The sequence below is a fragment of the Balaenoptera acutorostrata genome, chromosome X (assembly GCF_949987535.1).
Source record: "Balaenoptera acutorostrata chromosome X, mBalAcu1.1, whole genome shotgun sequence".
NCBI lineage: Eukaryota > Metazoa > Chordata > Mammalia > Artiodactyla > Balaenopteridae > Balaenoptera > Balaenoptera acutorostrata.
The window spans coordinates 91471266-91481014 of NC_080085.1; the positions used below are offsets into that span (position 1 = coordinate 91471266).

Consider the following 9749-nt stretch of genomic DNA (forward strand, 5'->3'; position numbering starts at 1 on the left):
GTGAATTCCTCCCTTTTCAAGGTTCCCAAAATACCTTGAGATTTCTGTACCTGTTAGTGAGGTAGCCTTCCTAATTTATCTGATAAAGCTGCTGGGAACCTAAGAGTTTTCAATCTCTGGAGGAAGCAGATAGAGAGAAAAGATAAATGTTTCAATTCTGCTGACACAGGTATAATTTACCAAATTATTGTAAGTCATAATTAGTGTAAGGGGAAGGTTTTCCTTACACCTGGAAAACACAGATTTAAACCAGTAATTTTTCAGATAGAAACCATAAAAATTATAACCATATTCACCAGTTCACTCAGTCCTATGTAACTAATCCTTTTTGTTGACAGCTTTATGAAGCCATCAGGTTTCCCATTAGAATTCTTCAATTTCTTACCCAGTTCAGCATTATGGTCTGAAAGTCAGAAACTTGTATTTATCCAAAAGTCCTTTCTATAAATCTTCTTGAAGAGGAAGCATTTTTGCAAAGGCGTCAGAGTGAAATCATAACTGTCTATAATGACAAAAGACTTAAGAAGGCACGTTTAAATCTGATTACAATGCAATTGACAAAGTAACTTGGTTACTGCTGTGACATACAACACTTTCAGATAATAACTAGAGTTATGACTGATAACATTTTACCAGGACATATCAGATTTTTAGGAACCCCATATAACCTCTAGAATATCTATATTAGTAACATTTACCATACAATATAGCCTAAGAAGGTTTATTACTTATTTGATAATACTTCCCATGAATTTAACCTACCAAATGAACCTAATTAGTTTAATATCTCTCATTGGGATGTTTCAGGGGCCTTCTGAAGCATCCCAAAGTTAGCTAGAGGTCAAAAGAACTTCATTAGAATTTGATTTAGGAAGTTTTGTCTAAAAATATCAAAAGGGTTTAGAACACTCAATCAGATAGGATCATAGGTCACTGTGAAACAACAGTTATTCACTTAGCCAAAATAACAATAAAAGATTTCAAAGGCAAATATAGAACAGATCACTTAAAAGGTAAAGAAACTCAAAATCTGTTATCAAAGGCAGTTCAACATCTTAAGAAAACTTGTCCTCTTAACAGAGAGAAAAGCCAAATTCAAGTTTTGTACCAGCTTACCTTTAAAATTCATTTACTTGGGACTTCCCTGGTGGTGCAGTGGTTAAGAATCTGCCTGCCAATGCAGAGGACACAGGTTTGAGCCCTGGTCCGGGAAGATCCCACATGCTGCGGAGCAACTAAGCCCGTGCACCACAGCTACTGAGCCTGTGCTTTAGGGCCTGCGAGCCACAACTACTGAGCCCGCGTGCCACGACTACTGAAGCCCACGTGCCCTAGGGCCTGTGCTCCTCAACAAGAGAAGCCACCGCAATGAGAAACCTGCGCACTGCAACAAAGAGTAGCCCCTGCTCACCGCAACTAGAGAAAGCCCGTGTGCAGCAACGAAGACCCAACGCAGCCAAAAAAAAAAAAAATTCATTTACTCAATCAAATTTATTGTAAACTCAGTCAGTCCTGACCATGCACAAAACTCTTCTCAGGATCCACTTTCCACAAACCTTTTCATCACTTTCTGTATCCAGCACTTTATTTTTCCATTCAGAAACAGGCAGCCCTAAGTCAAACCTACTTCCTTTTCCCTTAATAAAATGCAACTCCATTCCTCATACCCTCTTTACTGAAAACATACATCCTACTTTCCTATTGTATACTGAAATGTTTTCTTATTATTTCTATTATTTTTTTTAGGCACCAAAATTTTTATTAACCCACCTTCTTGCTCTCTTTTAACATTATAAACCAAATTAATCTCTTTTTGACCCAGAGTTGTGATGGGAACATCAAGTTACAATGCACTTTTATGTTTCTCTGGCCCCTCTCAACCTCTGGCTGTCACTTCTCTCGTCCTTTCTTGGCTATCCCTTAACAATATATTCCAACCCCTGTAAAATAGGGACTAAAAGTACCAACCCCATTGTTCTGAGGTTTAAGAGAATGCCAAGCACTAAGCCGGGCTCTCAGGGGCATTCAAACTCCAAAAGTTCCTCCACACCCTTTGACATAGCTCCTTCTCATCTGTCATGGGCTGAGGAACCAATGAACCTGTAAACCAAGAACATGAGTATAAAGTCCATAGGTCAAGTGAGGGCCTGGATGGTAAAGTGCATGGGCTTTGTGAACACCACTGCCAACTTCCAGCCTAAGGAAGGACTGACTAAGTGAGCAGTTCCAGAACCCCTGAGCTCATGGCTCCCTGTGGGTAACTCCTGTGTACCTCCATCGTGACCAGGGCCTGAGGAGGGGCTTCTCAATTCCCCCTGCCACACTTGCAACAGTATGAGGGATGCAGCAGAGACCAAAGACTGAGTGACTAGCCCCAGGGAGTTGATGGGGACCATTATCAAACCAGTCTCAAAGGTGGTGCCATGTGCTCTTGGGGAGGAGAGGCGGGACCCAGGCAAGGACAGCAGCTGGAAGGCAAAGGGCAGGCCTGGTTCTCAGTAGCGGTGGTGATCAGGTTTGAAGGGGCCGTCACAGTACATGCCCAAGTACTGGGCCTGCTTCTCAATCAGCTTGGTCAGCTTCACATTCAGCTTGCCCAGGTGGGCTTCAGCCGCTGCTTCATCCAGCTTCTTGGGCAGGAAGTGGACCCCGACAGGATACTTGTCTGGGTGGGTCCACAGCTCAATCTGCGCCAGCACCTGGTTGGTGAAGGAGTTGCTCATCACGAAGCTGGGGTGGCCCATGGCACAGCCCAGGTTGACCAGCCGGCCCTCGGCCAGAATGATGATGTGGCGCCCGTTCTTCAACAAGTAGCGGTCCACCTGGGGCTTGATGTTCACCCTCCACAGTGTTCTCGTTCAGCCACTTGACGTCAATCTCCACGTCAAAGTGTCCGATGTTACACACAATGGTGTCATCTCTCATCTGTTCAAAGTGCCGGCTGAGGATGATGTCGATACAGCCCGTGGTGGTGACAAAGATGTTGCCCTCCTGACAGGCCTCATCCATGATGGTCACCTCATAGCCCTCCATGGCAGCCTGAAGCATGTTGATGGGGTCGATCTCTGTGATGATGACGCGGGCCCTGAAGCCCCTCAGGGCCTGGGCACAGCCCTTGCCCACGTCGCCATAGCCCGCTACCACCGCCACCTTGCCCACAATCATCATGTCTGTGGCCCGCTTGATGCCATCTATGAGGGACTCCCGGCAGCCATAGAGGTTGTCAAACTTGCTCTTGGTGACAAGAGTCGTTGATGTTGATGGCAGGCACCTTTAGGATCCCGTTGGCCATCATCTTGTACAGGTTGTGGACCCCCGTTGTGGTCTCTTCGGATATGCCTTGGATGCCTGACAGGAGCTGTGGGTACTTGGTGTGGATGAGGTTGGTGAGGTCACCACCATCATCCAGAATCATGTTGAGGGGCCCGTCCTTGAAGTACAGCCTCTGCTCAGTGCACCACAGATACTCCTCGTCTGTATCACCCTTCCAGGCATACACTGGAATGCCAGCCTTGGCAATGGCAGCTGCTGCATGGTCCTGGGTGGAGAAGATACTGCAGCTGGACCACCGCACCTCAGCACCCAGGGCAACGAGGGTCTCAGTGAGGACAGCTGTCTTCACGGTCATGTGCAGGCAGCCGGCAATGCGGGCGCCCTTCAGTGGTTTGGAGGCCGAGTACATCTCCCGCATGCGCATCAGGCCCGGCATCTCATTCTCTGCGAGGTCCAGGGCCTTGCGTCCCCAGGCGGCCAGGGTGATGTCAGTTACTTTGTAAGGCAGCTTGTCCGACATGCCGACGGCGTTTCCGCACGGAGTGATGGACACGGGCGAAGGGTCCCGAGCCGCGGGCTGGGGACAGGCGCAGGTGGCGGCGCCGGGTAGGGCTATTTCTATTATCTTTAATTACATGTTTAAATTAGAATCCTCTGCTTTTAAAACCTTAATTTCTTGTGAAAACTAAGAAGTAAGCAATTATGAACTGTCTTTTACATTAGCATTCTGTAGATTGGTGAACATAAATACCAGTGATAATTTTTTTTTTTTTTGGCTGTGTTGGGTCTTCATTGCTGACCAGTGATAATTTCTAAAAACATTTGCTTTCTTATAGAGAACATCTCAGGGTTGCACCAAACATATTCATTAATAGTCCTAAATACCTTTAGTTTCTCTGTTTAGTAATTGATGTCTCAGTATCTTACTTTATTTGGGAAATTACCCAGCTATTCAACAAACTTCCATCATTTAACTTAATTTAACACAACTCTAAAATTTCACGTTACCAAATATCTGGAGAGATCATCCTCAAGTAGACATTCCTAAAAGTTCACCCAAAACTCTTATCTCATTTGCATTTTCTTTCCTTAAAAGTTTCTTCACATCAAGTTACTTTCCTTGCTGACAAATTTGTAACAGATATAACAAGATTTTATTTAGCTTATATTAAACCTAGGCACAGTAAAGGTATTACACTTAATGTTGGTGACTCTAAAGACATGTTTATATTAATTAGATCAACAAACTTAAACATTAATACCAGGTATTAACTTAATACTGAATATTTCCCAGTTCACGTGAACCTGAAATTCATTTAGCTTAATTTCTCTCGTATTTAGAATTGTTTGATTTGTAAGCGCTTACTTTTCTTTAAGCCAATTAAATAGAGCTCATTTACAAATTAACCTCAGCTATATTATCCAAAGACAAAGACACATACTGAGACATATATATATCTAGACAGACACAACGAGAGATGTAGCTTCATTTTCTAAACTTAGTCATGAATCAGATATCACAATATAAAATTCACTAGTTTATAAGTAACAGTTGGAATAAGTAAAATTTTTAAAGGCTTCTTCCCGTTTTTCCCTCAGTCTCAGGAGTTAGAGATGGTCTAGATAAGTGTTCCTGAGATCCCTGGTCTGAAGGCACAGGGAGAGAAAAATCAAGTTCTCCTCGTAGGACTTGTTCCTGCAGGGTCAGAATTCTGAAAAGACGTTTGATCAAGCTTGCTTTTACTAACTGTATATGCAAAAAGAACCAGTTTTGGAACCAGTTTTCAAGAGTTTTACCTAAACCAGCTTTCTCTGGAGTCTAAACAATATGGTGACCACACAATGTTATCCCATTTCACAAGGCAGAATGGCCATCACAAATCATAACACAGAACACAAAGTATAAAACACACACAGGCCCAGCTGTACTAATCAGACACTCCCTTAAATACAAGATTGCAGTCTGTCAGAAAAGCTCCTACAGAGACACAGAACTTCAGATCCGAGTACTAACAGAATAAAGGGAAATATCTCAGGTCTTCAAAGATTTTGATGGTAGGAAAGGAGGCCAGGTTGAAAGAAAAGGGGAAGTAGGGGGAACAAAAGGGGTGGCCTTACGGACGTCTCCTGCCAACTGCAGACACCCAGGCATTACGGGACTTTTCCCTGTGCTTCCAGGAAGGGAGAACAGGAACTCAGCCCTAGCAGAAACCAGAGACCAGAACCAGAATTTGAGTCCTCTGCCCACCGGAGGTGATCAGGCTCCGACCCTCAGATCAGGCTGAGGCCCTTAAGCCAGACTCCTGCGTCCAGGACGGGGACAGAAGAAAAAAGAGTAGGATAGGAGGGGTTGAAAAGAGGAAAGAGAGAGGAAAGGGGAAAGAGGTCAATAACGTCTCTTGTTCCTTACCCGGTCAGGGCACTCTGGCCAGTCGTCCGCGTCAGGAGGAGACCAGGGACAAAAGGGTCCCAGTTGCACCTGCTGGGTCTGGTCCATCACAGGGCGAGCTGGTTCCCGAGTACCCCAAGTGGTGAGAATGTCAGTCGTAGTGAAGAAGAGGCCCCACCAGAGTCGCCATTTGTTGCAGGAAGGGGGACCCCTCCAGGGCCGAGAGTGGGCTCTTGTCTAACACTCAGAAACGAATTGTTTGAGGAGACACACATGCTGACAAAGCAAGAGACTTTATTAGGAAGGGGCACCGGGCAGAGAGCAGGAGGGTAAGGGAACCCAGGAGGACTGCTCTGCCATGTTGTTCGCAGTCTCGGGTTTTATGGTGATGGGGTTAGTTTCCAGGTTGTCTCTGGCCAATCACTCTGACTCAGGGTCCTTCCTGGTGGCCTTCCTGAATTCAGACCAGACTGAAAATTTATAAATCTATATTTATAAATACTATATGGACACAATTTTATAAATCTGCTTTTGATCTCATTTACAGATGAAAAAATAGAGACAGAGAAAGATTAAATATATTGCTAAGTTCATCTAGCAAGCCAAGAAAGAGACTGGCCCTGGAACACACATCTGTGGACTTCCGGTTATTCTTACTAGATTCCTTGACTGGCCTATATGATTTAGGAGGGACTTGCTCCCCACATCTCACCTTCTAGAGGTTTTCAGAATATGTTACAGGGATCTTCCCTTAGTGAAAGCTGCTTACAGAGAAATGGGCTCCAGCCATGCTTACAAGCAGCCAGGGTGGGCAGCACAGGCCTTTTCAGGGAACAGGAGCTGAAGGTCCCAGAAGGCAGGCAGGGCAGCCATGCAGGCAAAGGGGGAAGGCAGTCAGCCCTGGCAGCTGCTGCCATGACAACAGTCTTCAGGGGTGTAGCCCTTCTCTGGGGGATCTGAGGAAGCCCAGGGTGGGTTTCTGGTTCAGGGATTCCTGCTCCCTAGTGAGGCTGTACTTCTGTGGCAGATACAGAGTCTCCCTGCCCTCTGAGTGCCTCTCCAGCACAGACCCCATGGAGGTCTGGTTTCCCTTTGCAGGGCCCGTCTGTCTGGACTTGGAGTTGAGGAGTTCTGCCCTCTCCAGCCCAGAGGTTCCCCCTGCTGCTACTGCCTCTGCATTCTTTCCTAATGACACCCGTGGCAGTACTTTGGTCTCAAGACTTGCTGCCTGGGACTGCAGCAGGCTTTGTCCAGCCTGGGGCTCTCAGGCTCACCTCCCCCACCCCCGCCCTGGGGGAAATAGCCAAGTGGGAAATGCAATGACAAGAGCCCCTCTTTTCTGCTTCTGGCCTCATCCTAACTGAGCCTAGACAGACAGACAGACAGACAGACACACACACACACACACACACACACAAATTACACACACACCGTGCATATGCCCAGAGAAACAAGCAAGGGACTCTGAAGAAAGGTGGGGTGGCAACTCAGGCTGCTGGGAAACACTCAGGGACAGGGAAGGCTGGTCCAGACCTGGGCTGAAGGGAGGCAATACCTGGCTCTGGGCTGGGCAAGACTCAGGCTGTCACTGGCTGGAGGGCTCTGGAGGCTGGGAGCCTTCTACCCCTCTCCATGCCTCTCTTTGTGTCCTCCTCCTTCTCCCTAAAAGGTGGGGTCAGGGGCTGTGGTGAACGAGGTCCCTTGCAGCTCTAGGATGCTCTGACTCCACACTGCCCACCATGGTGAGGTGAGAAGGGGCTTCTCTTAGGAACACCATTTGGCCTGAGTGGGGGCCTCTCCAGACTGGCTGCTGCTGCCTTTCCCAGAATCCAGCTGAGCTCAGAGCACAGAACTCTTCCCTCCTGGGCCAGAGCATACTCACAGCCTTACTCACTCTTGGCCTCGGGGACTCTCAAAAGGGTCCAAAGCAACCTTAGTTGTTGAAGTCGGGGTGATAGAGGTTGGAATAGAGGACAGAGAGTCACAATCTTGTATATATGGTTCACCGAACTTATATTTAATGAGTGTTTGTTCTATCCTGTGTCCTATATAGGCCGACAAATAAGACACAAATGTCCCCACGTAGATCACTGATTTATATGGGAGATAGACATCTAAACATAGTTTTAACACATGACAATAATAAAGTCTGATCACCTGGTGATTTAGGAACACCGGGAAAGAACACCTAACTCAGCTTTCCCTGATGAATGTCAGGGAAGTCTTCTAGGATTAAATGATACTTTAGTTGAATTTTAATGATTGAATAGGATTTTGCTTAACAGAGAAGGGGAGGGCAGTCTAGACAGAAGGGGCATCAGGAGAAAGCTTGAGGCAAAGGCATGGAGGTTTGGCCTCAAAGATCTGACTGGACCAGACCAGTCAAAGTCTAGCAAGAATTCAGATGACAGATGTCCATTACAGAGGCCAGTTTAACAGTGTACCCCATGACTCCACAATTCCACTTCTAGTCACCAATCCTAGAGAAATATTTACACACATGCACAAGGAAGCAGGCACAAAAAAGGTCATTGCAGCATGTTTGTAATAGCAAAGCATTGGAAACCACCTAAATATCATCAAGGAATAAACTATAATATATTCACACTGCAATATATGCAGCAGTTACATATGAACTAGATATAGATCTAATGTGTGCTTTTTTCAACACACCAAGCAATTAACAACTCTGACACTGAGGGAGTGTCAGATCCCACGGGTTAAGGGCTCAGTCCCATAAAACTGTGCCCTCCCGCTCTTCAGATGCCAACCTTAAGTCCAGGTTGTCACCTGTGCTTCCGACCGACCAGTCATAGATCAGAGGTTCCCATGACCCCCCTCCTCCTCGGGTTCAATGCACTTGCTAGACTGGCTCACAGAACTCAGAGAAACATTTACTTAATGTTTTCCAGTTTATTTTAAAGAAATGAGATGGCTAGCCAGATGAAGAGGTGCAAAGGGCGAAGTCCCGAAGTGTCCTGAATGCATGAGCTTCTGTTCCCAAGGAAGTGGGGTGTGCCACCCTCCCAGCATGTGGATGCATTCACCAGCCTGGAAGCTCATCAAATCTTGTTCCCCTTCCCAGAGGTCCTTGGGGCTGAAAGTTCCAATTTCTGGTGACTAGCCCCATCTTGAGGCAACCTAGGGGCCCCACCCCCTTAAGCTTAAGCTCAAAAGGGTCTGTCTCCTTATGAATGACAAAAGACACTCCTATCATTAAGGAAATTCCAAAGCTTTGAAGACCTCTGTGCAAGGAACTGGGGACAAAGATCAAACATATTGCTTATTATACCACAGAAGGTAATAACCTAGATAGATTTCCAAGACATGCTGGAATGAATAAAAGAATCTTTTGTCGAATGAAATGTAGGGTATAACGCCATTTGTGTAATGTCATTCAAATTCTATGAATATGTGTGTTTATATGTGTGTGAATTGTTCCTTCTTGTGTGAATTATTTCTCCATATACTTTGCTCATTTTCTATTGGTGAGTGGAGATTTATATTTTTCAAAGATATCTCAAATCTGTAATATATGTTTTAAATATTTCATCCCAGTTTCTCATGTGCCCGTTAATATTCTTTGAGATTTTTCTAACTTTAAAGATTTTAAAAGAGATAATTCTTTATTAATTTTTCTGATTGCAAAAGCATTCTTGTGGTTAAAAAAAAAAATTCAAACTTAACAAGAGTGGGGCATGAGAGTGGGGTAGTGTTCACAACTTTTCTGAATTCCAAAAGGTGAATGCCCCTAGACTCAGCAGTAAGACAGAAGGTGTGAAATTTTGGAGCAAGCAAGGCATAATGGTTAGGAGGCCTGATTTAAGAGTCAGACAAATTTAAGTTCAAATACAGGTTTCTCCACTTATTGATTGTGTGACCCTATATAAGTCACCCAAACTTTCTGAGTTTCAGTTTCCTCATCTATAATAAGGATGAATGCCTTCCTCAAAAAGTTGTAAGGATTCAAGATCCCACAGGTAAAGTACCTGGCCCAAAGTAGGTTCTTGCTCGTTTTGAATTCTTTCCCCAACTCCAAACAAAGCTAGTGCTCTTCCCTCTACCTTATGCTTTTTGTGGGGACCTG

General features: G+C 45.3%; 1 protein-coding gene across 1 annotated transcript; it reads right to left on the reverse strand.

Annotated features, from left to right (window-relative positions):
- Positions 1-2415: 2415 nt before the first annotated feature.
- Positions 2416-3848, reverse strand: LOC130706406 (adenosylhomocysteinase-like). The gene is given in 3 exon segments (XM_057538294.1): positions 2416-2841; positions 2843-3243; positions 3245-3848. Coding segments are annotated over 3 exon segments (1296 nt in total). The 5' UTR covers positions 3794-3848; the 3' UTR covers positions 2416-2495.
- Between the last annotated feature and the right edge of the window lie 5901 nt (positions 3849-9749).